A 27715-nucleotide genomic window follows, 5' to 3' on the forward strand; every position below is an offset into this window, starting at 1 on the left:
GTAAGTACACATTAGGCAGACCTTATCTACTGACCGTGTAGGTCATTATGTGCGTGGGGAGAGAGCCTTGAAAAACGCCAGAACATCCACGGAACAGAGATAGGGGCTTCCAGTAGGACTCTCTGGAGCCATTCCCTTGGAGGCTGGGCGATGTGCACATGTTGTTCCCCTGCGGAACGGCTCTAGGGCAAGACAGATGGTTTCCTAAATGAGGGGCTAATCCCACCATTGACCCTGGTGGCGCAGGCGGAGCGGGGCAGCCGGGCCCGGCACGTGCGCGCCCGCAGGTACCTCCAGAGCTCTGCACTCGCTGCGGTTCAAAGGGCAAAGTGGAACAGGTTACAAAAATCTGAAGAATTTGGTATAGCAGGAAGAAAGCCCAGCTCCAGACGGGCCGGTCGAAACCCTGCCTTCCCTCTGGCTTCGCAGAGCTGCCGGCTGCGGTGCTGCTCTTTGGGAAGCCGAGGAGCAGGGAGGTGGCCTGGTTTTGTCCTGGACTATTAAATGCTTGTGTTTGCTGCCCTTAGCTCAGTATTTACAGACAGTGAATTTTCATTGCTTATTTTAGGGTTATTGGTTATCGTATTGATTTTAATATCTTACAAAAAATACTTCAGGAAACTCGGTGAGCCAAGAGCTGCCTTAATTTTAATAATTTCATCCTTACTGACTTAATTTTGGAGACTGAGTCGAGCAGACTGTCAGACTGGGAAAGCAGCTGCTTGTTTTGGTGAAGGTGGAAGGGAAGTGGAGGTTTTCTTTGCCCAGAGACCCTTGATTTCTCAGTCATACGGAGAACCTGTTGCAAGAGGCAGAGCACCCTTGGAAATGAGCTTTGGTTATTTTTATTTTCCATCTTTGTTTCTGCTTTTTTGGTTGCTCAGATTTTGTGACTATTGTATTTTCCCAGCTCTTTGCTTGGCTGCAAAGTTTCATCATCTGAAATATTTCTGCTATGGTGCTGCATCTCGGGCAGCTGCCCAGGTACTGGTGGAGGTTTCCCAGGGCAGGCAGCAGTCCTCGTTCACAAGTTTCTTTGAAATATCTGCTAACAGCAGGCAGAGATTTCCCCTTTGTGATTTACTTTGGCTTGTTCTCATGTCGCCTTTTATTCTTTTTTCCGCTTTTCTGAGAGTTTCGGTGACAACCTGAGGGAGTGGTTAGCAAAGGCAGGTGTTCCTGTCAGCCTTTTCACACGGGTAATGCAAAGAGAGCTGAAGCAGACGCCCCGTCCCCGGGGGCGATTCAGGGCTGCACAAAGCCCCTCTGCCAGCAGGAATTCTCAGGCTGAGCCCTGCATTCCTTAGTGACACCATGATAAGCAGAGCAGGAGAAGGTGAGGATGGTACCAGGCTGTAAAGTTTAAGAAGTGAATGTTTCTTACTGGCTGTGATCCAAGTGCTGGTTAAAAATGAAAATAACCTGAAAAAAAATCTGGAGAATGGCTTTTAAAGCCAACAAAAGAACTGTTTCACAGGTCTGTCCACAGAACAAGCACAAGCAAGATATTTTCCTACAGAGAAAGGGGAGAGAATGGCAAAACAGGATTTAGCCTGAGGTTTCAGAAAACAATGGGGTGGATGTGTGTCTCCTAACCGAGGCTGGGGGCAGTGGTGAAATGCCCTATGGAATTTGATGTCAGAGCAGCAGGACCCATCCAACATTGGCAGTGCTTTACCCTGACCTGGCTTGGGTTTAATTAAACACCTTGTACAGAATAGGGTTGCAGCTGAGCTGAGGTGTAAGTTTCCTGAAGGTTTGTTTTTGTCTAATAACATTCCTGTCCAGGATTTCATCTCTGTATTGCAAAACTTTAGGGCAGACGCCCCTGTCCTGCTTTCACTCATTCTGGGAAACCTCTCCCACATCTGGCACTGTGCAATTAATAACGTGGTTTCTACAGCCCACTGAGCCCGTGGTCTTAACCCTGTGTATAAATAAATGTGATGAGCTCATGAGAGCCAAGAGTACTCAAGTTATTCCACAAATTAGGGAGGGTGTGGAACTCCACGTGCATTGAGGGAATGTCTGGAGCTTGGTGGGACGTGCTGGGTGACATAGGGGGGATGAAAAATGACTCCAAGCTGTGGCTGGTGCAGGTGTCTGGCAGAGCAGGCTGGGGTAGGTCTTCTCTCAGGTGCTGCCCACCATATCCAGCCTGGAATTTGGAAGTGCAGGAATGCCCTGGGTCCTGCCTTCCCATTCCAACCTCTCCAGGAAGGAGTGTTACCACTGAAACCTCTCCTCTTTTTAGAAAGAGGAGCTGCAATCACGTGCAGCACTCAAAGAAGCTAGATGAAAAGTTTCCTTTCCCACCTATTCCCCACCTATTGTGAAAAAGCCTTGCAAAGTGAGTGGGGCAAGGAAATACAGCTGAATGGCCTAAGGAAATACAGCGAGAGGGCATCAGCAGGGGATCGATCACCCTCTTAAACCTAAAATGGCAAAGGATAGGGCTTACAGCCAGCCAGGATGAGCTGGCAGAACTCCTCCTTGCAAGGCAGCAGTGAAGGATTTAGTCGAAAGGCAGTGACACATTGGGTAAAATTGAAGGAGGGGCAGGAAAGAAAATGGAAATATTTGCTAGTTTCTCTGAAATCCCAGCAGAGACAGTTTGAACTGCAAATGAACGTGCTTGTTTAGCAATGAGCCACACTCTGCTAATGACAGATCTCTGCATTCCTGTGCTCAGGTCACATAAGCAAGTGGCAACTGCAGGGTCTTCATGCAGCACTCTGGGACAAGCTCTGCTGTGAGAGAAGCAAGCATAGGCTGTGCTTCCCAGGGAACAATCCACAGGAGTCTGGTATTGCTTGCTGCCAAATGTTCCATCAGGATCCTCACTGCAAAGCCTAAGTGGAGACTGATCTGGAAGGCAGCTGTTTTATGGAAGAGGTGCTGGCACTAATATAAGCATTTAGCTCTCCCATGGCACCCTTAGGCAAGCTTTAAATATGGCCAGTATTTGGACTTGGGTGGATCTCACAACGTGAGGAAAATACTTGGCTTGTGTCAAGCAGGTGACAAGTGACTAAGTTCTCTTCTGAAGGAAAACTGGATGGTCCCTCAGCCTGTACAAAGAGTGCTGATGAGAGGGAAGAACAGAGGGCTGGGAAGCAGGCTGTCATTTTTTCTTTTTGCTAAGTGTTAAGCCATAATTTAAACTGCACAAACTGTGAGTGATTCCGCTGAAGCCCATTGACAGGGGCTGGGGTAAAGCAGAGCACATTGCATGAAAACAAGGGCTCTCCATTTCCAGTGATGTTTATGAATTTATGCTGTGATTTCTGCAGCATCCCTTTATGATATGACAACACCTGTCCATGGTATTTCTTTAGATATGTGAAACCAGTTTTGGGTTGTCCAGCAGTTTCATGAATTCTCCTGGTTTCACTCTGTCCTTGTTTTACAGGGTAGTATTAAATTTCATTCACTTCGGTGGATGTGTGTGGCTCCTTCCAGCAGGCAGAGCTGCTGGCTTCAGATCTGGCTCCTCAGAGACATCTACAGCTCCTCTGGGAAACGTGTGCCAAGACCTTACCACCCCCACAGGGAAGAATTTCTCCCCAGCATCTGATCCAGCCCTGCCCTCTGTCAGTGGGAAGCCATTCCCCCTTGTCCTATCACTGTGTGCCCTTGGCAAAAGTCCCTGTCCAGCTCTCTCACCGCCTTTCCAGGGGCTCTAAGCTCTCCACAGAGCCTTCTCTTCTCCAGGCTGAACGCCCCCATCTCTCTCAGCCTGTCTCCAGAGCAGAGGGGCTCCAGCCCTCTGAGCATCACTCTTTGCATTTGCACACATGTAAAATAATTTCTACAGGCTTTTCAGATCCTCACATGAACAGCTTAGCTCAGTGACATGTCACAGTGAAACAGAGTAACAGAGACAGAAAATAGAAACATACTCAGAGGCCTCTTTAATAGTTTTAGATAGTTCCTAAAGCATATTTTTCAACCAGGTAAGTAACAATGTTCCTCAGAAGATGAACCTTTTGGATCCAGTATTGCCAAGATGAATGCCCTGTGACTTCTCTGGCTTTAAAGAAACCACTTCAGTGGATGAACATGGACATGGGTTCTACATCTTTGAGCAAATGAGTAACCATTACAGGAGTTTCCATAGCTTAGTCCGCAGGACTTTGTGATGTTTTGTGTTCTCAGGGCAAGTGTTAGACAAACCATGGAGCTTTAAAACACGTATTTATTCAGCTTTAGTTCTGATAAATGCTGGGCTCTTTAACAATGGCCAGTTAACAATGGAAGTTGCCTGGCTGTAACAGAGAAGAAAATTCACTGTACTATATCCTCAAGTTACTTGTTTTGGATGCTTAAAAAGATTGCTGCAATTAAAAATACTATATTTAAAAAATTGTCCAATGGCTAGACACCATTTATTTAAAAACATTGATCTGTACAAAAGGAAAACACAGATGATTAAATTTTCTCAAGTACTGATGATGGAGTTGTCATACTGCATCCAGTGACCTTAGCTTCAGTATTAAAAAAAAACCTGTAAACCATTCCAGTCATAGTAGAAAACTGACATGTACAAAAATTAGTAGCCAGCAATTAACAATCAGAGATATTTTTGTCTCTGGTAGTCTTAGCTAGAAGAAGAAGCAGGCAGTGGGAACAGAGTTTACTTCATCTCATTCCTGACCTCCAGTTAATTTGTGGAAGAGTTCTTCATCCAGCGTTTCATTGTGGTCCTTGGAACGTGTTGACAAGAAGATGTAGCCCCCAATATACTCATGGATGATTTTGCAGTCTGCACTCAGGCATGTGAAAGCAATGGACACATTCTGGTCAAACTCGATGGCAACCTAAGGAGAACAGATGTGGCAAAATCAGACAGATAAGAAAGAGAAGTGTGAGAACACAGCTGGATCACAAATACCGTGAAATACTGGTAAAGCACTACATGCCCCTACTAACCAGGAGTTCTGGGTCTCCGGGATGCTCAGGGTGTTTTGCTGCTTGGTTTTAGATTTGCTGCTACATCAGGGCCCTCTCGTGGTGAAACGTTTTTGCTTGTTCAAGCAGGCACCAACATATTTTCGCATTTTTCCAATGGCATATAAAGTGAACACTGGGAAGAGCAGGAATGGCAGGAATGGCACTCTTTGTCTAATGAATAATCTGTCCATTGTTATGTGCTGACCTAAAATCTGCCTTTGGGGTCCCAGTTTTGGTTTCCAGCTACCATTAGCTCTAAAATGCAGCTAACTGAGCTTAGTTGATCACTGTGGGTTCTGCCTTTTTAGAGAGGGATTTAATTTAATTTAATAAACCCAGCAACCTGACCCAGAATTACAGGCTCTGGTGCAGGGAGTACTGCAGGAGAGAAGTAGGGAGTGTATCTGATCTCTCCTGGTTCCTGCAGATGGATGTGGAAAGCTCCACAAGCAGGAAGCATTTCCAGGCTGCTCCAATTTACATCAGGTCACACTAGTTCCACCCCAGAAATCTACAATTTATAGCACTGGATTCAACCTTTGAAGCCCCAAATCAGGGACCACACATTGACACAGAATTGCAGGCCTTGCAAATCTCAGTTTGGGATCTGAAAGACAAACAGGGTTCCTGTATCCTTAGTCTGTAATAGAACCACCACAATGTAGAGGATGATGCATGAGAGTTAAAATGAGGATTTTTACTGACAGAGCAGTAAACACAATATGCTGGAATTCACTTTGGAGTCTTTTTAATCCCATCAAAATCAAGGGCAACTTGTCAAGAATAAGCTTGGTAGGAACCTTTAAAACTGGTGATCTTTTTGTTTCTGATTTTTGACTACAGACTCCACTAAGAAAAACTGCAGACAGCTTATGTAATGTCATGTCACAACACGTTCAAAATCTTTTCAGTGAGGGTAGAAAATATTTTCTGAAAGCATCCTTGAGTGTGTGAAATGCAAGGACTGAAGGCAGAGCTGTTCCAGGTTTACCTGGCGGATTTCCCAGTTCACATTCCACTGCTTCATGTTGGAGAACCTCCATGTTGTGATAGGATCTCCTGTGGCCAGATCTATCCGTATCAGCCTGTTATAGGACACTCCAAGCACATCATCCTTCTTGCTTCCTTTAAACCTGCAAAGAACCCAAAGCATTTGAGCAGATGTGCTTTGCAATGATTTCTGTCTAGAGAAACATTTCAGTTGCTTACCTCTGCAAGTGCAAAAGATGTGGGAAAAGTCACAAGAGCCTGGGGTTAAGGGGAGCTTGGACCCTTCTTAAGAACAGGACTTGTTATAAAGCAAAAGTGTAGGTTGGTGAGCCATGGTGTAAGATGGAAAATAGTCAGGAAGGTAGATCTGGCTGAAATCTTTCCAATTCATTGTTTCCTGCTAAAAAAATAGTGTTCTTCCCAAATGCATGAACTTGATTATATTTTTACTGGAAAAAATGCCAACAATTTTTGTTGCTTCATTTCTCTAATGTTGAAACATGTTCCTCTAGTTATATTAACCTATATTAATCTATATTAACCTAAATTATATAATCAGAACAACTGATATATACATGTTTTTCAGTATAAATCACATTACAAAATTACTGAGGCATTTTAACATTTCAACTTTCTTCTGATTAGAAATGAAAAATAAATACAAAAGCATCAGAATTTTTGGCAGACAGAATTTTTTGATTTGGGAACAGATTACTCTGATAAAGAAACAATCTTCCTCTATGTTCATGTTGAAAGCTGGGAGAAATCTCATCTGCTTGCTGTATTTTCAGTATTTCTGATCCTGTTTGTGAACCTTCTCTCTTTAGATGCAGCTGGACCTTAGGGAGAAAAAGTGACCTGGACACAATTTGTGCTTTGCTTAATGCCCTACCAAGACACTGCCCAGCACTGCGTAGCAATTCACCACTACAAAGTGCAGTTTAAGTGTTGGGTTTGTTCATGCTTTTAACAAGATTAATGGTAACAGAAAGCGCAAAAAATCTGTACCTGTGGTAGTAAATCCAACAGGATCAGGGACCATTTTGGGGCATGGAATTCAGGGAGAATTCTGGCTCCAAACAAGCAGAGCTCTCTCAAGTAACTCCTAGGCACAGTCTGGAACCTGGGACATCCAAGGACCAACATGATCTCAGTTCACATGAGGCTACTGGATTTTGGGAAGTCACAGTTCAATAGTGAAGATGTGGGCTGTTCTATGGCAGCTGGCCTCTGCCAGAGCGTGGCTCCCACCTGCTTCAATTTGTACCACAGATGAGTTCTAGCCAGTCCTGGAAGGCACATTAAGGAAGGTGCCTCCAAGTATGGTTGTGTCAGTAATTTTCAGCTTTTTGGTGTTTTGTCAAGAGAAACAGCTGCAAGTCAGACCTCTGCTGTGTCCAAGGAAGAAGGTGCTGTGAACACAATGGGACATTTTTTATGCTCACTGCTCTTCCAGATTAACTTTTTAAGGGCTCACTGCTCATCCCCTTAAAAAGGCATGATTTGCTGTTTTCTTATTGAAATACAAAAGAAAGTAGCATTTTATCGCATTGCAATGAACAAGGGTCAGAGTGAACACATCCTGCAAACCTGAGCACACCAATTAGACATGAATTTTATACATTTTGGAAAGTTTATGACAGTAAGAGTTTAATGCTAGTGAGAGGTTACTTCAGGCTAAACCCAAGAGGTCTGTACCAGGGCAGATGTAAAGCAGAGTGTCACTCCAGGAATGAGCTACTGGGTGTTACTCCTATAGAAAAAACTAGCAGGATGGAAATTACAAAAATTAAAAGAAGTGGGGGAAAAAAGAGAAAATGTTCTTGGAACAGGGTGTCAAAGAACTTCCTGCAAATCACTGAGCATGAACTTGTTACGGCAGCTTGACGTGAGTCCGAGTACAGTTACCTTACAATGTAGTAGGATAAACCAAACTCAGGGAGGGACTGCCAGGCTTGGATAAAACGCAGCTTGGCCTCCACCAGGGACATCTGGGATACATTTTGGTGGGCTTCCAGAATACGGGCAGTCAGCTGGGAAGCAGAGGAAGAGAGAAAGCTTTCAGCTGACTGGAGAACAAAAATTCTGTTGCTTTCACTAAATCAGAAATCATGAGGTCTGATTCTGTGTTCAGACACTTTATTGTCACTTTGTGCAGATGTAGCACAGAGGGCACCTGGGGACACAACCCAAGTACAAAGGGCAGAATGGACAGCAAGGTCTCAGGTCTGGGTTTGTGTGGCACTGCTCTGACTCCATACACTGCTCTGGGGACCCTCCTCAGGATGGGCAGGCTGAGCTCAAGCACAGGAAAAGCAAGGACAGGAATTAGGTGGAGAGCAAGGAAAGACTTGAGGGGCAAGAAGACCTGAAGACTCTGTTGCTTCAGAAGCAAACAGTGGTTTGCAGTCCTTCCTTTGTTACTCTGAAGAGACTTTCAGGAACAGTGTTATCAGGAGCAGAACATCATGAGTGACTTAAGCCAGGGTGTGGATGTAGGAGATGTGCTCGGAGGAGGTGCCAAGACAACCTGTCCCTGTATTCAGTTTGAAGAAAAGGTCTCTTCTAAAGGGACAAATGACTATTGCAGGGAGTTGTACTGCATGGCTTCTAAATGCTGCTTTGATCCAGCCTCATCCCTAAACAACCACTTGAATTGCCCATGCCCAGCCATGGAGCCATACTCAGGATACCTGCTTGGACTTGAATTTTTTGGTATAGCGTGGTGAGACGAAGCATTCGGGTTTCATATCTACATTCTCTGGCTCAGAGGCAGCCTGGGAACACATGGTCCAGTTCTTCATCTGGAGGAAGGACAGGATCTTTTGGACCTCGGGCTGGTAGGAGCTGTCAGCCATTGTTCTGCCCTTGGAGGCTAAAACACAAGCAGCCATCCACCGAGCGTACTGATCCTCCTGAAACAATTGTTTGTTACTGTTCTTCCTTCCTGACTGGACTAGTTCCAACTACACCTACGTTTAAAATTTTCTAAGAAATCCAGTACCTTGAAATAGATTCTCTTGGAAATTTTATTGCATTACTGGTTTTCACCTATTGAACACTTCTTACACGATTTGATCTGATACGTTTCAATAAACAGAAAACTAATTTAAGATGCTCATCATGCTCTCCTCATTCAAATGGGGAGAGTTCTAATTAAGAAAAAAGAAAACAAAATCCAAACCTCAATTCTCTGACAGCGCTGGAATAAAAGACTCTAACTTTTTTTTTTTTTTTGATAGTTTGTTCTGGCTTTTTTCTTAATGGCTTTACTTGGCAACTGATGGTAAGCACAAGGTGACTCACTGTCCTTATGTCCCCAGAACAATTATGTATTTGTTAGGGCACCACATCATTATTAAATTTTCCAAAGATTTAGACAATAAGCTCTCTGCAGTATCCTCATTTTTCTATACAGATTCTAGAACAGGACAATCTGCTATAAATCTTGAATCCAAATTTTCTCTTATTACTCACGTTATCACATCTTAAATATACTTCATTCATGCCATCTGCAACAGGAATTAGTAATTTGATTCCAAACTTCTTCGCTGCAACATTTACATCTGGTACAACTTCACATCCTAGATCACAGGGAATCAGAAGGAAATTAATTTATTTCATTACTATATCAGTAACTTTAATTACTGCTTTAACACTAAGGAACAGTGCTTTGTGGTTGTTTTGCTTTGAGACTAAGGGCCAGGACTTTGAAGCTTAGGCCCTAATGAAAGGGTTTTGTTCCAGTTCACTGCCTGGTCTGGCTTGCCAGGGTGATGAATGTTCTGAGCTCAGGGAGCACGTGAGTCAGCATGGAAGTGAAAGGATGGGAGTGCTCCCAAAACTTCAGCCTGATCTTAGGAAACGCTCAGCACTAGAAATGGAGAGGAGCTGGAGGGAGAGGCTACTCTGTGAGGTTCCAGCCACCCTGGCTGTTTTTCCAGGCATTCTCTGACCTACTGAGGATATGCAGATTGGGATGCAGAGCCATTTGTTCACAGGGGTCAATCTTGTATTTCAAAGGTTTCTTCTAGGGTGAGTCCTCGGCATCACTGGTTCCCTGATGCTGAACAAAGGATGTCCCTGCAGGAGCAGATGTAGATGGAGGCTACACAGGGCGATGGTGTCTGTGTGCACAGCCAGGCCTCCTCCTCCAGCAGCTGGCTGTAATCATGGGAATCCTCATGTAGGACATAAATGAGGCACAGAGAAGGCCCTGGAGCTGTCCCTGCACAGCAGATTGCAGGGACAGCCTCTGGCATTCCTGCCCATGGCATCATCCCTAATCCTCTGCTGCCACTGTGTGTTTGCCAAGGACATGGGAGAACACTCCCTTTAGTGTCAAGTGGAAGTATTTGGAAATAAAGCATCCCACAAGTCACATTCCCTATCTGACTTGTCTTGAAGAATTCAAGTACAGGGGATTTTACAAATCAGGCTCTGATAATCCCAGCTCGGGTTAAACTATTGAATCCTTTCTGTTTAAGCTTCTTCTGCAGGTGCAATCTGCCTGCTTAGGAGTCTCAGGAATTGAAAAAGCTCTCAGACTAAATGCTGCTGTGCTTGCCTTCCTGAGTCTAGCAGGGATTTCTTGTTTTATTCAGTTCACAAATGTAACACAAAAAACAAAGAAAGGAGAATTCCTACCTTTCAGGTTTAGTTTCTCAATAGGTTCTCCCTGTGCAGATTCTTTGTTTTTAAAATAAGATATTGAAGTGTCTCTGAAGACAAACCAATATGTCTTGATAGCTTTGAGTGCCAGCTTCTTGGGCCTAAGAAGAAAAAAAGAAATCCCATTTATTTATATCAACACATACAAATTGCTAAGTCCCTCACAAATATTGCAGAGCCTCTGAAATTCAAGACCAGTCCCTCACAAATATTGCAGAGCCTCTGAAATTCAAGACCAGTCCCTCACAAATATTGCAGAGCCTCTGAAATTCAAGACCATACCCATGGCTTTAGTTGGGTATGACACCTCTGTGTCAGTGAGGGGGTGGCTAATGCCTGGATCCAATCCAGGTTATCCCAGGTATGGATGTGATTTTTACTCTAAATTTTAGCTGAATCTCATCTATGATTTTTTTCTCATTTATTTCTTCCATTACTAATCAAAGCCATTCCCTTCTATGGACTAAGTTTTTCCATTAACTCAGTAACACAAATGTAACCCCTGATTTATTAACATGAATTTGCATTAGTGCCTTATCTTGAATATTAGCACCCATTAAACCAACTCGTATTCATTATAAGGAAGCAGAGATCAGCTTTTTTGGCTTAATCTGAATCATATCTAACACAACAAAATTCTGCTTCTTCACTAAGTTTACAGAAGCTTTGTAGCCCTCCAGGAAAGAAAGCCAGAGATATTAGCATTTGAGTAGAGAAAATGTGAGTAGGGAAATACTTCACAGCTAGTGACAAAGGTCATCAATGAAGTGAAAAAAGAAAAAAAAAAGAAAAAATAATCCAGTATTTCACTTTAAATCTAAGAGGATGGTACAAAGATTATACAACCATCTGGAATATACTCTTACTATGTATAGCTCCAAACCGTCTCTAAAAATCCTACTTTGGAATCCTTTCTAGAAAATGGCAATTTTTATGTTTAAATTAAAAAACCTTGGATTTTCAAAACTATAAAATAATTTGGTTTTTAGTTTTCCAATACAGCAACATTTTTCAAACATAAGGGACTATAATTTTTTTAGACAGATAAAATTATTTTTATATTCTTGAAAAAGTTGCTGAAAACTTTTTAGAAAGCTTTTTCTTGTTGTTTTTGAAAAAATTATTGCAATTCTCCACAATACTGTCCTCATGTGAAAGTAGCATTTACTGTGGTGTGTAATGTGAATAAATAGGAATAAAACTTCACCATAGGAACAGTAAGCAATGGGACATGCACAGCTTTGCATTCAGGTTTACAATTAATCAAATAATTGTAGCCACAAAGTGTTGTTGTTTGAAGGAAAGTATTACACCCTATATGGATTCTACAATGCCTTAGGTTTGGTAAGTGATTTAGCATTTATATAGGAACTTTGTCATGATCATAAATGACTGCTAAATTCTTATAATAGCAAACTGTTCTACTGCTGGGGAAAACCAAACAACCTATTGTTAAAAGCCTTAATTCCCTTTCATTGTAAGCCACCTTCATAAGAATGTCAAATAAAATTCCAAATTGGAAAGTAATAATTAACAATTGTTAGCAGTTAACAACAGTTAAAATTTTTCAGGTGCAGTTTTCAGTTCCCAGATTAAAAATACCATCTGTCAACGGATTAATCTGATAAATACTTGTACAACAGAACACTTTATCTTTCTAAAACATAAAGACTGTTTTGTGATAAAAGGCATCTTGAGGTCTCTACAGTCTCTACAGTCATTTAAATCACCCATCAAACAAGATACTACAATGAGATCACAGAAACTCATTTTGAAATTAGAAAAAACAGCCTCCATGTTTGGTAAGAAAGGGGTAATTTGGATGCTCCTTTGGTTTAAAAAATACAATTTTTTAGAAATTCTTCTCAGGGAGAACTGCAAGTTTCTTCTGGATTTTTATTGGCAAAAAAAAAAAAAGTAAATATTATTGAAAATAAAACTTAGGCTTTTTTGTTTAGAGATGATGACTGATGACCACTAGAAAATACAGACAGCAGGGTCTTTTAATAAGTACAAATACAGCTACCCAGCATCTCAGGAGTGGGAAAGATTTGCCAAGGAACAGAAGCTTTGTCAGAAGCAGGAAGAGAAAGATTGGAAGAGAATATTAGGCTGATTAGACCTATCTGGGGTATTTGTCAATTTTTAACTGTCAGATGTACTGTTAGATAAGAATGAAAAACTCAAGAGACCTCTTGTAAGGTTAAGCTTTTGGTTTTGTATGTTTTATTATTAATTTTAACAACTCACCTAACTAGCTTGAGATTATCAGCAAGTTTTGGGATGTCTGTGATGTCCTCCTAATCAGGAATAATTAGGAATAATTTTAGTACAATGCACTATGTAATTAAAAAAATCAAGAACCAGGAAGGCTCATGAAAGTCAACAGATTTGACACAGCAACAGGAATTCCAGGATCCCAAAGGACGTACCAAAATGTTGCTTTTATTTCCACCTTCCAGTGTCACTTCCAGATTGGAAAGGGCGGCTTCTACTTCATCCACTTCCGATTCACAGGTGGAATCTTGTGTCTCTGATGATAATGATAACTTGCTTACGTGGTACTAAAATAAAACATCAGCATCCAATAGTCAATGCACCTATTACCAACACACAATCACAGTGTTTGAAAACAGATCATTTTGTCTCCTGGGTCTTGGACAACTCTACAGGAATCAGGGGGATTTCCCAAGGAAAGAGCCATGTCCACTGTGACTCCTGTGCAATGGCTGATAATGGTTTCCTATTTTAATTAACAGTGTTTGTATTCCTCTGCTGAATAATTGTCCCTGTTCTGGGAGGTTGCTACATTTGGACCCCTAGTTCTGCCATCCATACAAGCTGGAAACTTGGAAGCAAGGTGCTCTGGTGTTCTGTAGTGATAGGCTGTGGATTCTTGGCAGCTCTGTTTACATTTAAAAGGAAGGAATTTATTATCTATGAAGGTTTATTACCTGTGGTCAGAGACTAAGCCATGCTCAGTTATGTCAAATTTCCAAGTACTCCACAGTGCCCCTGTCTTCACATTATGCTGTGGCTTTTTTCCTGTCTGTTGGGAAATGGTGTACACATGATGTACACATAGTGTATTACAGGAATTTTCAGAAAGAGGTGAAGTGATGGTAGGTGTTATGGGAAACCACACTTCATACTAATACTGATATCAAAATTACATTCTGGGTGCAGATAATATTAGTGAATATTTCCATAATTGTGTGAATAATGGTGTTAGTGCTGCTACTGAGTTTAGTTGCTTTAGCTGATGGATGCTGCTGATTGGTTCTCACCCCAAGAGCAGACCCCCAATCCAAGCAGAGCTCCTGGCCCGAGCTCTGCCCTAGTGTTATCCTAACCTGTGCCTGCCTCATGAGGGAACAGGTTTTGCAAGTGGGCTCAAGTACATGCCTGCAGCGCGGCGAAGATGAGCATTTCCTCCTCGGTGCAATCAATCTCCTCCAGCAGGATGGCCCAGCGGGCCTGCTCGTATATTTGGTTGATGCGCACTGCATCATACTGCAGGGAAGAGCAAACAGTGCCCATCAGTGACCTCAGGCACAGCCTCACAGCCAGCTGCAGCTGATCCAACGCTGGGTTGAGCCGCAGTACTTGTTTCCTTCCTCCTCCCACCTCTGCTCCCTCCTTGCCTTGTACCAGCTTGTGTGATTGTGTGCATGGTACCAGGGCTTGCTGTGCTAACACAAAACCAACCAGGAGCCCCTGGCCGAGGCAGAACTGAGGCTCAACATCCCTTTGAGGCAGGAAGCCTTGGACTGGTGTAACCAAGATATGAAACCACACTCGGAGAAAATCATGTGACACAGCTGACCAAATGTAACCTGCAGAACTCTCTTGTTCCTCACTTCCTTTCTTCCACTTGGCTTTTTCACTTCCTGTTCTGTCTGTCTTTGCACTGGCTTGAGATTTTTCAGATCTGTTTTAATTCACTATCTGGTTTTTTGGATAGTGATTATTCCTTATTATCTACTTGGTTAATAAGGTGAAGTGACTCACAGAAATGTTCAAGCCCCAGAGCTGCTGAAATGTAGGTGATGGGAGGGTAAACCTTGGAGTGTGACCTCTCTCAGCAGAGGTGAGATACTAGGTTGCCTGAAGCTCTTTTGGGTTGTTTCATCCTATGGCTCCAGGGCTGGCTGGGGCAGAGAAAGGAAGTGTTTGGCCTGCTGAAGTTGAAACATGTACTTGGATTTCAGTGGGGTTCCATTTCACCCAAAAACATGCCAGATAAACTGGAAAGTGCCCTGATTTCTCTGAGGGCTTCAGCCCAGAGAAGCTGTGAAATTCAATGAGGACATTGCAATATTAATGTCATTTTTAAGCCAAATTTCAAAAACTGGACACTTTACATCATTTAGGATACTGCTAGTCTAGTCTTCCCCTTAACTTTTCCTGTTAAAAAAGATGCAGAAAGTAAAGCAGCCCCTCTGGAAATAAGGGTACTGTTTCTGGTGCTCTTCAGATCCCATCTTTAAATTTAAGATCCAATTTCATGTGAGGAACAGTGATTCAGTGTCCAGAGGGTAAAAGTGCAGCTGTAGCTGAGGGGAAGAAGCTGAATTTGATCTCTCTGAAGGGCTTGTTACCAATCCTAGTTAAAATTCTACATAGAGCTCTATATATTCTATATTGCTGTATAGCTCCTTGACATTAAAACAGGGAAACAATGAATAGCAATAAAAAGAGGCTCTTACTTTTGGATTCAAATCAAAGAAAGTGTAATATTTAAAGCGTAGAAGAAGTTGATCTTCCTCCAGAACACCCTGTTCCATAAGTGATCGAGATGAATCCAGCCAGCTGTGGAAGAAAACAACCCACAGATACATCTGTACAGAAGAAACCATCACACCTGCAGAGCTCCAGTGCAATTGGAGAAACCGTCACACCCGCAGAGCTCCAGGGCAATTGTGAAACAAAAGTGGGAACAAACAGCTCTAATTCCTCTAAATCTGGGGGAAATTCATGTAACTCAAGAAGGTGGAGCATTCATATAGACTTCCAACTTCCATTTTCTGTGTATATACGATAAGCAATGTTTACTTGTGCAGAACCCAGTCACCTATTTTTAATGCAAAATTATTGAACTTATCCACGTGTCTTTCCACTGTCTACTTAAAACCTTTGGAATTTGCCATCCAAATTGTCCTTTAGCTGTGCCCAGTGTGATCAGCTGAATTTGCTTTCATCTAACAACAGACTTCAGCCCAGAGCCTGTACAATGACATCATTCCTCATTTTAAACCCAAAGGATCTCAGGAGAGGCACCTTACCCTGCATTGAGCTTGGCTTTGTCAGCCAAAGTCCGTGGCTGGTACATCTCTGCCAGCATCTCCGGGGAACAGGTGGGATGACTGAGGGCCAGGATGCTGCAATTCTGCTCAGCCGAGGAACCATCACTGAACCATGTAATTGTGGAAGAAGCTGGTGACCCACTGACAGGATCATAAATAGGTGTCATGGTCTTGCTGTATAAACCTGGATTGGCTGCAAGTTAAGAGCATAATGTTATTCCCATGAAAAATGGTCCTGTCCACTACTTTCCATCATAAAAACCCTTTTCTTTCAAGACAGTCTCCTATTTCTGCTGTTTCCAGCTGGCCTTGTCCTTCCACAGGTGAGGTGACCTCAGGGACAGAAATGCTCTTTGTTGCTCTGTGAGATCTCAGTTTTGTTGGATGCAGGAAATGCATGCTTTCAAGCCTTTATTCCTCATTTTCCTTGCAGGTTGCCAAATTTCATGAACATTTAAAGTGTTGCCCCCCTTTTTCAAAGGGCAGCTGCATATCCTGTGTGCAGGGCCACAACCTGTTTTCTAGAGTGGCTTTTCTCATATCAGTGGAAAGGGAAACATTTCTAGAGACAACAGGGAAATACTGATGTATTGGAGATTTCCTGAAGCCACTGATTTCAGGCCCACTGCATCTCCAAGACCATCCTACGTGAAACTCGCCTCCTTTGTGTAACAAAGAATTTCTTCCTCCTTTTGACTTCCAGTCAGAACAATAAAATCATATTGTTTTTTCATTACCTGGTAATCCAGAACTCACAGGAGTGTTGCACAGGTTTAAGATATCTTCTGTAGCTGGTTCTTTGCTGTTCTTGTCTTTTTTCTTTTTCTTTTTGAGTGTGCCTTCTGATTGCTTCAACAAAGAGAGTTCTTCTGACCGCCTGATATCTGCAAAGGCAGTTTGGGAAGTGAAGCAAGATGATTACATCCAAAAGAGCAACCATGGTTGGTAACAGCATTTCAGGAAGCTTCATGTTGCAATCTGGACTTTATTTTTAGCAGGTTGAAAGTAGTAGCTGTGGAAAATTCACTAATTCTATAAAAAGGCCAAAGACTTCAGGCCATAAGAATGAGCTTAGATAGGATTTAAATCTCCTTTTGTAGGAAAATGTAACTGCATTTTAGAGTGTCAGGAAGAAGCTCTTTCTCCCTAACAGCACTGCAGTCACCTATGAGCATAATAATCTATGTGAAATATCTAAATTATGAATAAGCAAGGACCACTATAATTGAGGTTGATGCCTTTTATTATTCAATGTATTTCTCATACAAGATTCTTGGTTCTCACTGTTCCCTAATGCACTACTAATCCAGACAGGTATTTCCAGTCCCAAGCCTGGCACTTCATTTCTGAGAAACACTTTTACCCTGGGGTAAGCAAAGACATTTTTGACAGTATTCACTCATTCAAAGTTACAGTGTTCCTGTACTGACTCAATCTGGAGGGAAAATGTAGGAATATTTAATTTGGCCAAATGCCAGTTAGACAATTATGGCATCATTATATCAGAGCTATTAGGTATAATAAAGACGCTGCACCTTTCACAATCTACTGCTAGGAGATGACATTGAAAGTGGATCAATATGAGGCAGTAAATTCCTTCTGAAGATGAGTGTGTTAATGGATTAAGCTTTGAAGATCTTAATTAAGATGAGGAATATAATCCCTATTTTACCCTAAACTGAAGGGTACTACTAGTGCTTGTAGACTCAGCTGATTCCCATTGGTCACAGGCACACATCTGGCATGCTCCAAACCCTCTACTTGGAAATACTCCATTATTGGGAAGAGTGGGGGACTCAGTGCTGGGGTTGTTAGGTATGCCCTGACCCGAACAGATTTGGGCATACAGAAGTCTTGAACATTTAAAACATGCTACATCTGAAGTGAACACATATAGGCAGAGTTGGATATCATTAATGTTTGTGAAAATAGGTGATAAATCAGTTGACACCAGGAAAATTGCCTCTGGTGAAGGCTGGTGTAGGACATTGATAATCTTGTGCTCTTAGTCACTGGCACAGAATAATCATGACCAAGTCCTACACCAGGAGGACAAAGATTCCTAGAAAACTGCCAGCTTTGACTATCCAGTACTCCTGCAGCTCGTGGGACACATTGCTGACAGTGCATCAGTTATCACAAAGACTAAGAACCACTGACATACACTGCATAGTGAAACTCCCAAAAACCTGTCTCAAATTTCTCTTTGAGCTAAACAGTTTTGTGAGGAAGGACTTCACATCAAAACAAAATCACCCAATAAATGCTCCAGCTTAGTTGCCAGAGATTTATCTTTACTTACTGAGCATTTTGCAGATGTCACTGACAGCTCTAAACACCATGGAAGAGAAGCTGACTTTCAGTCTCACAGTCTTCATGTTTGGCAAGCGAAGCCGCAGCATTTTGTGCTGAGTAGTAAATATCAGCTTAGCATCTGCTTGCACCCCACATTTATCCAGTGTCCAGTGGGTTTTCAGAAGCCAACAATTTTTTTGTTCCCACCAAAAAGCATAGTCTGACCAATCTTGTGCTATTTCTAGGAAAATACAAAATGGTTACTAACAAACTATGGAGCATATATACAAAACACTTGGTTCAAAAACAGGTCTCTGCAAACACAAATATTTTAGATTAAAGCAGCAGCTACAGGTCTCAGCCTAGACCCTGTTTGCTGAATTCTTGTGGTAGTCACTGGGAACCAACTTTGTTTTCCCTGAAGACCTAACCTAGGTGCTGACTGTGGCACTGCCTTAGTCTTGTGGATATCCACAGGGAAAGAACGTCTCCTGAATCTTGTGCTACATATGGTGCAATGCTGTTAGGATTTTGCTGGGATAAGGACTAACAACAAAGTGTCCCAGTTCAGAACTTGTCAGTGCAAGCTGGAAATCCTCTACAAGATCTCCTGTGCACCCAAAAGGGCACAAGTTCTTCCACAGCCTACTGGCAGCAGCACTGAGCAGCTCATCTCGGTGTTAAGAACCAGCTTCAAGTCCATGGAAGTCTTAGTTACACACAGCTAAGCAGCAGCACATGCACAAGGAAGGAGATAAAGTATTTCTGCTCTCAATTCCATGGGAGTTCCAAGATTATATGACTTCCTAGATGTCAATATGCAGTAGCAGATAAAGCTTCTGTGTGATCTTGGCCAAGCTGTTTCAGTCTTTGTATCAATCCTTGCTCCTCATCAGCTCCATGAGGCAGAGGCTATTCCTCAGCATGTCCATAACACAGCAGAGCCCTGTCCTACTTTGGAGTCCCCTGGTAGGAGCTGTGTCTCAAGACAGCTGCTGGCACAAGTCAGTTACAGATTTGCTTTAAATATTAATACAGAAAGCTTTTCACACTAGCTGAGTATTTTTAAAAAATACTGTGAAAAATTATTCTGACTCAGTGGAAACTCTGTTTCCGTCTGAACCGTGTGTCTGAGTGTGCAGAGGGGTTGACAGAAGCGATCTCTTCCTGTGCTCCCTTGCTGTTCCTATACACAGGGGATTTTACTTTTCACTTCCTAACTTTGACTCGGCTAGTCTTGGCTTTTCCCAGCTCTTCCCTACTGTATATATGCAATGGGTAACACAGCTCAGACTTAGGCTAGAATGCCACAATAGCACAGAAAACAGGATTTCCGAAGTGCCTTTTAAAAACTCACCCTCTATGACAGGCTGGATAAACAGGGCATCACCTACCTCTCTTGCCCCCCAAACCACACACCTGTACCATTCTTCTGGAAAGGGACTTGAGCAGTTAGCCTGGTTTAATTATTTTCATCTAACTGAAAGACAACCCCAAAGTTTTGTTGGCACTATGGTAACACAGAGAGTGAAACATAGGGAGGGGTTCTGACCACAAGAACCTCCACACTCTGCTGTGACACAGAAGTGAGGCAGTACCATTTCAAAACACACAAAAGCCTTTCTTCATACAGGGAAAGCTGCACATATTATTTAGTAATACTGTAAATAAAACAGGTCTTTACTCACTGATTTTTTCTACTAATTTCAGCATCAGTCCTCCAACATGAAGGTCCCCTGTGACCTGTAGTGGAATTTCCTTTTCTACACCTTCATGTTGATGATCAACTGTCAGTAAGAGGTCCCAGGTGTGTGACCCATATTCAGTTGAGGAAACCATCTTGGGAAAGGTCTGTGTAAGCTCTGCAAAAGCAAACCAACCAAATGAACAGGATGTTTTTCCTCCACTCTGAAACAAATGCATTTCTCCAGTCTCAACATCATTCCATGCTGCCAGGACTTCACAGAGGCCTTGGGTGGAACTTCAGAGATGTTATCTTGTTACCTCTGAACTAGACTCTGCTCCTGCAATCGCTCTTGCAGGATAGGAATGTGGGATTTTTTGGTTTTATTCTGATTTTGCCACACCCCCAACCCAGATGCCTCCATTTGGGTAGATATAGCTCAGTTTTAACTGGGCTTGCCCACCATCCAGTGCTAATCTACCAGCCTGGACGCTGTAAAGCCTACAGTTGTGGGATCTGCTCTGGTAATCTGTCCAGTGAACAAAGGCATTTTGTTGACTTGTATGCTTAGGGCTCTAATTTTTACTGCAAATCCAAGTTTACATTTGCAGTTCTGCCAGCTTTCTCCCACAGGACCATATCCAGAGAGTAGCTTTACCTATTTGAGTACATGCAAGGGGAGACAACTTTAGTGGCTCTCTGCCAGCATTATCCAGACACAGATCTGCAGTTCTTGCTGACTTGCACAGGGATGTAGGCATGTGTCCTTCTCAGCAGGGTGAATCGTCTGAGATCTCACTAGGCTCCTGCCAGGACAGGTGAACAGTAATCATGCCAAGCCAAACTAGAGGAGACGCTCCAAGTAGAAGCTTTGGTTAACATCAGCTGGGTTCTGCTGAAGAAATAGCTTGTAGATATAAGGTAACTGATGGTGCAGGCAGGATTTGTGATATATAAACAGTGAGACAGCTCTCTGTCCTGAAAAAGGCCTTTCCAGTTGAGGTGTAGGCACTAAAATGGATGAATTCCTTTTATTGTTAACTTTCAACAACACACGAGAACCCAGCTCACAGCCTCTTGTTGAAGGGGCCCTACTCAGACTGCTTTTAACATAGCAAATAACTATGCCAGAAGGGATGAAGCAATGTTACAGGCTGTTGTAGATCTTCTTAAAAATAAGTATTTAGTAATGTAATACCTGATGTCAATGCCGCTGATATAAAATTTGTCATTAAAGGGATAATAGAGATGAGGTGGTAACGACAAACATAAAGGCAATGAAAATGTATACATTAAAGATTAAATGGATTTCCCCTTAAACAAATGACATTATAAATGAATAATCTGACCAGCTCAAAGCCATCATTTTAGTGGGAAATCACCTTACCAGTGAGTTTCACTGGGAAGGAGCTGGGAGTCTGCCCTGAAGTTCCAAAATTACACACACACACACACACACACACAGAGCCCTAAGTCGCAAAACTACAGCTTCATAACTGTGTGACTTGAAGAGGCCAACTCACCCTATGGAGCAAGCCCTGTTGTTAACTGGGTTCTTACATGTGCCAGCCTACACCTTTACACTAAACAGTTACTAAACCAACAAGGGCTGGTACTTATCCAAGAAATTTGCTTGCTTGCCTTGGTAAATAAAGGCATTATATTGGACACTGGGAACACTGCCTTTCCTGCCTCTGGGATAAAGGATTTTGAATTTGTGCTGCTGTGTGCCACATGATTTACGAGCTTAGGTATGCACTAGACCAGGGGGTACCCGTGGAGGGGAAGAGCTGTGGCTTTCCTAAAAATTCCAAGACCCAGCTCCCGAGACGGTCTCTGGGCAGGTGAGGCTTTTAGCACAAGTGCAGTACAAGGTGCACAGGACAGCTGTCGTTGTGCACCTCATAACAAAACAAAAGCCCTGACTTTAGGAAAGTCAAAATGCCCCTAGTTATGCTCCTAAGAATAAATAAACAACTTCAAAAGTAATCCATGGCCAAAGGATGACAACTTTGGGATTTTATTTCAGGAGCACAGGTGTGCAGTCCAGCAGATGAATTCTACTTCTGCCCACCCTTGTTCCACTATAAACTTTGTTCCACTATAAACCATTATTGTTGCAGAAAAGCAGCTGTCTCATCTGCCCTCCTGGGCCAGCGAAAACATTTAGGAATTGATCTGGATTTTTTTGGGGCGTCTTTAGATTAGGTTTCACTTCCCAATCTAATTCTGCACACAAAGCCTGTGCTGATGCGGGTGAAAATGAGCAGCAGCCTAAGGGGTGGGTGAAACCCTTTCTTTCACCAGCATGGAAAACCATGGCCCCAGTGCACTACTCCTGGCACTCCATCATTCCCTGAAGCCGCGCACCTCCCCACTTCCTCTTCTAACCAGGAGGTTTCAGTTTGAAGATAAGGCAACACAAACACTTGCAAATCTACCGGAGTACGCAGCACAAACAAAGCCTGGTCTCGAAAACGGGGCAAGGAAAGCAACGAGGACGACGAACCCCTCATTATTATACCCCAACCAAACCCAAACCGACAGGGTTTACATCTTACAGCCTTCAGGTCAAGCCTGGATCTGCTCGGGAACGCGCCCCAGCTCCTGGGCTCCACGTGGGAGCTGCAAGGCCTGGCACGGGTAGATCAAACAGGCCAGAAACGTGTCCTCAGGCTACTGCTGTCTCCACTCGGCATTTCTGCAGCGCACTGAAAATCAGCAGTTTCTGCAGATCGAGCTCTCCGCAGATTTTAGCACTCACAGCCCCAAACTTCTAACGCTGAGCGGGAACGGAGAAAGATGTGAATCGTGCTGGAGCAAGGTGCTAATGACGCGGGGTTAAGATCAAGAAGGTCCCGAAATATCTCTCAGGCTGGCGGTGCCCGGCGCAGCTCGGAGGGTGCCGGGGGCCCGGCCTGCGGCGCCCACGGTAGCGCCACTTCTACTTTAAGGAAGTACCGGCAGCCGCGGCCCCGCGGAAAGGGCTGTAAAAGCAACAAGCCCGGGCAGTCGGGCACTCCCGCCCCGCCGCAGGTGCCGCGGGGCAGCGCAGAGCCGCCCGCGGGTGCCCCGTGCTGGGGTCGCTCCGGCATCGCCCCGCGCTCCCCGCGGGCGCCCCGCGCTCCTCACCTGCCGTCCCCGCCGGCAGCGCTTCCCTCTCCTCCGCGCCCTACGCCGCTACCTTGCCTCGGAGAAACAGCGGGGGGAGGAGTGGAGCCCGGGAGGGCGGCCCTTCCTTCCCCTTCCCTCCAACAGCGCGCGGTGGGAGTAAGGCGGCGAGGAGCGCTGTCCGCCCGGCGGTGCTCAGGGTCACCCGCTCGCATACCCCCCAGAGTCACCACCTCATCGATGACCCCAGGCTGCCGGGCAGCTTCAGCTGCTGCTTTTAGAGGTTTGAGGCTACCCGGAGAAAATCGGTTCCGAGGGTGCAATGGCAAAGAACAGAAAGTTTGTGAGGTGGAGATGTGTTAGAAGAGGCGTGGATTGAACTGAGAGGAAAGGGGCAAAAGCTTTTCCATGAGCCAGATTTCCACAGAAAGTCTTTCTTGCCTTAAACTTTTGACTTACACGGTGGTACAGTGATGAGGTGAAGCACAGTGGAAAAACCATATCTATGAAAAAGAGAAACAGAGAGAATAAAGGACAAAATTATTTCAGATAAAACTCATATCCTGGAAAAAGACTGCAGAGATACAAAGTATGAATATTTGACACACTATGGGCAGCAAATAGTTACTCTCATGAGAACTATGCAGCTGTGAAGTTGTCAAACCACAGATAGTATCACAGGATATTTGCTCCCCTAGGCTTGCTCCCTGAGCTACTCTGATGATGCTTATCTCTTTAGATTGTCTATGCATGCACTTGTCGTATCAGACATCCTTGGAGACAGGAACTCCAAAGCTCATGAAGACTTTCAGAGCCTTCTATCACCTGAGGGCACACTGAGGCCTTTAATAACCTCAGCCAGACCCAGCCGGGACCAATTTCAGGCATTCTACTTAAGCTCAGGCTGAGGGGCATTTTGTTCTTGGGGTCATGTGGAGTAACTCTACTTTTGCTGCTCCTTGGCACTGGCTTGACACTGTCTTTTTAGCTCTTTGTAGGACAGTTGGGTAAGCTACCTGCTTATTATTATTTAAATAAACATACCTCTGTAGATGAGCAAATAAATATTTATGGACCATGGGGTAATGTAACATTCAGGTGTGAATTGGTTAGTGAACAACCAAGCCTGCTGTTGCTGTGACCTCAGGAACATATTCTTGGGTGTTTTTTTTTTTTTGTTCTCTAAACAAATAAAGAAAAATCACAAACTTTTGACCAAATTGGGAAAAATGGCGCTTGGGAGATAATCAATAAAAGCAAAGAAGGTTGCCAGGCCAGTCAATAAACATTGATGTTTATCTCCATGCTGGTCCCAATTCTGACCTCTTTTAAGTGTGAGCGTTATTTCCCTTTCCAGTTGCCTGTGAGCTAACTTGAGAGAAGAGACTGTAGAGTTTGATGTCAGCCTAGTCCTGCTGTGCCAAGAGGGATGGGGCTCATGTTCCATCTGGACTGCTGGAAAAATCTGTCGCCTATCTGCCAGATCCCTTGGAGAGGAAATGCACTTGCTGGATGAAGAAAAAATGATCTGGAAAAAAGACAGAAGACAAAGAGGTGGGGGGTAAGCTCTCTGTGAATCTAACAGAAAGTATTGCAAGAAAATAGGTGGGTTTTCAGTTGACACTGATCAAACCCCCAGCATCTGAGGCAGTGATGGTTTACATCTGAAGAGTTGCAAATTAGGGAATGCTTTGGAGGCGGTGTTTTCATTTTCAGTCATCTCTCAAGGGGCTGAGGAAATCAGATTTGAAGACCTGTAATACCCTCATCCTGTCAGAGGTGAGTGGGGAAAACTGTAATTTAGTAATAAATTTTCTTTTCCAGAGTTCCCATGGAAAAGGACAGGAAATGGAACGTGCATTTGTAGCTTCTTAACAGTTTATATCATAAAAGCCTCCTTTAGTCAGGAATAAAGTTTGCTGGAATATAGGTAGTGTTAATTTATTCTTGGGGTTACTCAGCTAAGGCTGAATGTGATCTGTTTAGAGTTTGATCCCTTTTCCAAAGGGTCTACTAAACACCTCTAGCTGAGAGTGTCTTAGTAGACAAATATATGTTTTTGGGAGCATGAGGAAGTAACATGACAAAGACAGAATAATAAATACTGATTTTTTGGTAAAATGTGTATTTTTTTCTTCCAATATACTTTTAAAAGCTTTTCTTAGGCCAGTGTTATAAATTATCACCAAGTGATGATGTAATCATGTAAGACTGGCCCAATTGTTGTGTTAATGCACCGTCTGGAGGAATGTCTTCTCTTTTTTCATAGGCCTCTTTATTTCTGTTATGATTTTTCCTTAACTATAGGAAGAAAAAATGCTCAGTATTTAATTTTGGGTGAGATCACCCCAGTTTGTGGATGCATGTGTTTTCCGAATTCCCATTCCTCTCAAACTTGCCTTACTTAGATTCTCTGTGTTTCCATGCAATAGCTGTACTGCTTCCTCCTTCTCCCAAAGCAGCATTTCCCACTTGGGGTTTGCCAGGCTGTGGCAAAAGCAGATCTAGAGCAGAACCATGGGGGGATGGGGAACAGCAGCGACTTGTTGCAAGTGCTGCATTTCTCCCAGGTCTCTTTAGACACTCATTAACTTCAGTTTTAACAAGGAATTACTTGTGGGAGTGCCAAGAGTTAGGAGGGCAATTGGTAAGTTCTCAGTGTAGGAGAAGTTATATAAAGAAGTTTGTATAATATTTTAATGTTCCTGTGAGTTCCTGGCACATGTAAGTTTACTAAAGCTTTGAAGAAGCTACTGTTGGTGCTTGAACTGAGGGCTTAGATTGTAGGTGAGGACTAAAGCTGAGCAGAGAATGTCAGTGTTGTGTTCTTATATCCTGTAGCTGGTCAGTGGGCATCTTCATGTACTGACATCAAAACCAAGGAGGGGAGATGTAAAAGAGTGGCGCCCTCTCCCATCATGGAAAACTTGTTATTTTGTGATGTGATTTCTGAAATCTATGCTTGGTAGACAGATGGTTTTTGTTGTGCGAAATATTCCACTTGTAGGCAAAGAAGTAAAGTGTGTCTCTCTGTGTCCCCCCCCTTCACTGACAAAGAAATTAATCAATGCAAACCCTGGCATGAGCACCAGGCACTACTGACAAAGCTCTTGAGAAAAGCTGATCTGTACCACACAGGGTCTTCATGTTGAAAATCTGCACTCTGATAAATGTCCACAAGTGGGAGGTGGCAATACTTTATCCTTTGGTATCCCTTGGCTGTAGTGCTGGTTGGTGACACCAACAGCCATTATCTAAATATCTGAAGCTTTGGAAAAATTCAGTTCGTGTAAGAGAAAAATCTAAATCCTGTAAGTGGAACCTGGATTAAGAGGAACAATAAAAGTCCCTCATTTTCTTGGTTTAGAAGAGTTGAAGCTGCTGTTGCAGATCTGAAATGAGGTCTGAAACTGATGCACTGGGGTGCCCCTGGGCACAGAACAGACAGCACTGACCCATAATGAGTCAGGCTCACTAAGGGTGTCTGTGTTCCCACCCTCTGGGTGTTGGGACTTCTGGGGGTTTTTAAAGTCTGCTTTCTGACTCTGGCTGGCTCATGCTTGAAAAGCACCACATAGTGAAATACTTCCCTGCCTGGTGCAGAGGGTGAGTCATTTAACATTGCTACCAAAACCCCCTCCCTAGGGGGAACTGAGAAGGGTGAGAGGGAGGGATCAGAGCAGACTCAAGAGGAACTGACCAAAAAGGACCATAACAGTGAGCATGTTCACCAGACAGCTGATTGGTGACACAGACCTCTCTCATGATGCTTTCAGCTGAAGCAATGAAGCTTTGAAAAGCTAGAGTTGCAAACAGAACTATTTTTCATGACCAAGGATGAATTCATCCTACTATTCAGCCTTTTTACCTTCCCTCAGTCTGGTGGTTGCAAAACAGAGTAAAAAACATATGATGATTTAGACTGTCTTTTAGGCTTTTTCAAAAATGGTGGCTTGGTCATCATATCTATTACATGGTGTAAGACTTTCAGGAATCCTTACCTTTTCTGTGCGCTTGTAAGTCAGGGCTACAGGGAGATGGTACCAAGCTAATCTTGAAAACTTTCCTCCTAAATATGTATCTGCATGGTTAATTAAAGGAAATACATTTTCCTTTTTTACCCTTGGAGCCCAAGCACCTCCTGTGAGGTTGTAAAATTTGAGTTAAAAGTTGTTAATGCCTGACTGAGTACATAAAAGTTAAAGACTACAAGAGACAGCATTACATCAAATGGTGGCCAGTGAGTTGAGTCTGCATTCTTTGGGGGGTGTTTCTTGTGGATTCTGTCATGTCTGATGGGAATGTCTTGCAATTGTAATCTCAGCTGTAGGACCAAGTGAAGGAAGAATCCCAAAGTCTAACATAGGATTTGGTACTATCCTTTCCAAAACAGGAGTGAGAAAAGCTGGGTTCAAAATTATTGTCTGATTACATGCTGTTATTTTCTTTAGGATACTGGTTCTCAGCTGGAGTGACACTCTGAGATATTATCTGATGCTGGATTGAGGCTGTTTGAATGGAAGCTTTTAAGATAAATAGACTCACCTTTGTCTGACCTCTTCAGTTTAAAATTGCTCATATTAATAGTACCCTAAATCATTCTTCATCCTTTTTAGATGCTTTAAATATAACAGTTGTACTTACATGATCTAAATGAAACTGAAAGTTCTGTGTCTGTGCAGATGAACTAAAGATAGTAATTTGC

The 27715-nt window shown here is 43.2% G+C and overlaps 2 protein-coding genes across 22 annotated transcripts in view; one reads left to right on the forward strand and one right to left on the reverse strand.

The window, feature by feature from the left end:
• Window positions 1–27715, forward strand: part of BMP2 (bone morphogenetic protein 2) — a 223189-nt gene that overhangs the window by 11360 nt on the left and 184114 nt on the right. For 6 of the 16 annotated variants that reach the window (XM_085577002.1, XM_085576999.1, XM_085577005.1 and 3 more), the window contains exons 1-2: window positions 23222–24017; window positions 24368–24571. The exons of 4 other annotated variants lie outside the window; for them this stretch is intronic. The gene's annotated coding sequence lies outside the window, so the exon portion shown is untranslated. Of the gene's footprint in view, window positions 1–22582; window positions 22724–23141; window positions 24018–24367; window positions 24790–27715 lie in introns of those variants that run through there. 6 more of the 16 variants (XM_085577000.1, XM_085577003.1, XM_077781977.2 and 3 more) reach the window with 4 other exon arrangements.
• On the reverse strand, window positions 4181–23091 carry FERMT1 (FERM domain containing kindlin 1). Of its 6 annotated transcripts, none has more exons than XM_085576996.1 (16): window positions 23032–23091; window positions 20558–20705; window positions 19904–20077; window positions 18223–18456; window positions 16658–16804; window positions 15900–16113; window positions 15324–15426; window positions 14020–14127; window positions 13047–13178; window positions 12865–12914; window positions 10591–10715; window positions 9421–9527; window positions 8637–8858; window positions 7852–7976; window positions 5945–6086; window positions 4181–4820 (listed from the first exon to the last, which is right to left on the reverse strand). In XM_085576996.1, the coding sequence occupies exons 2-16, from the start codon at window positions 20658–20660 to the stop codon at window positions 4647–4649; spliced, it is 2160 nt and encodes a 719-aa protein (XP_085433122.1). In that variant the 5' UTR covers window positions 20661–20705; window positions 23032–23091; the 3' UTR covers window positions 4181–4646. The 6 variants fall into 6 exon arrangements, 4 of the variants coding, with proteins under 4 accessions (XP_085433122.1, XP_085433123.1, XP_021395974.1 ...); XM_085576997.1 differs by having other exon boundaries at window positions 22461–23091; XR_014954426.1 differs by lacking the exon at window positions 20558–20705 and having other exon boundaries at window positions 5945–7066.

This window comes from Lonchura striata, chromosome 3 (genome assembly GCF_050655825.1).
Source record: "Lonchura striata isolate lonStrDom1 chromosome 3, ASM5065582v1, whole genome shotgun sequence".
In the NCBI taxonomy this organism is placed as follows: domain Eukaryota; kingdom Metazoa; phylum Chordata; class Aves; order Passeriformes; family Estrildidae; genus Lonchura; species Lonchura striata.

Bases quoted from the DNA above. Each gene is read 5' to 3' on its own strand.
- FERMT1 (XM_085576996.1), bottom strand. From the start codon at position 20,660: ATGCCTACATCCCTGTGCAAGTCAGCAAGAACTGCAGATCTGTGTCTG. The intron at 13,179-14,019 runs GCATGTACTTGA...GTTTTATTTTAG, and splicing joins TCATCTTCGCCGCGCTGCAG to TACCACGTAAGCAAGTTATC. The intron at 8,859-9,420 runs GTGAGTAATAAG...CAATTGTTTCAG, and splicing joins TATATTTAAGATGTGATAAC to GAGGATCAGTACGCTCGGTG.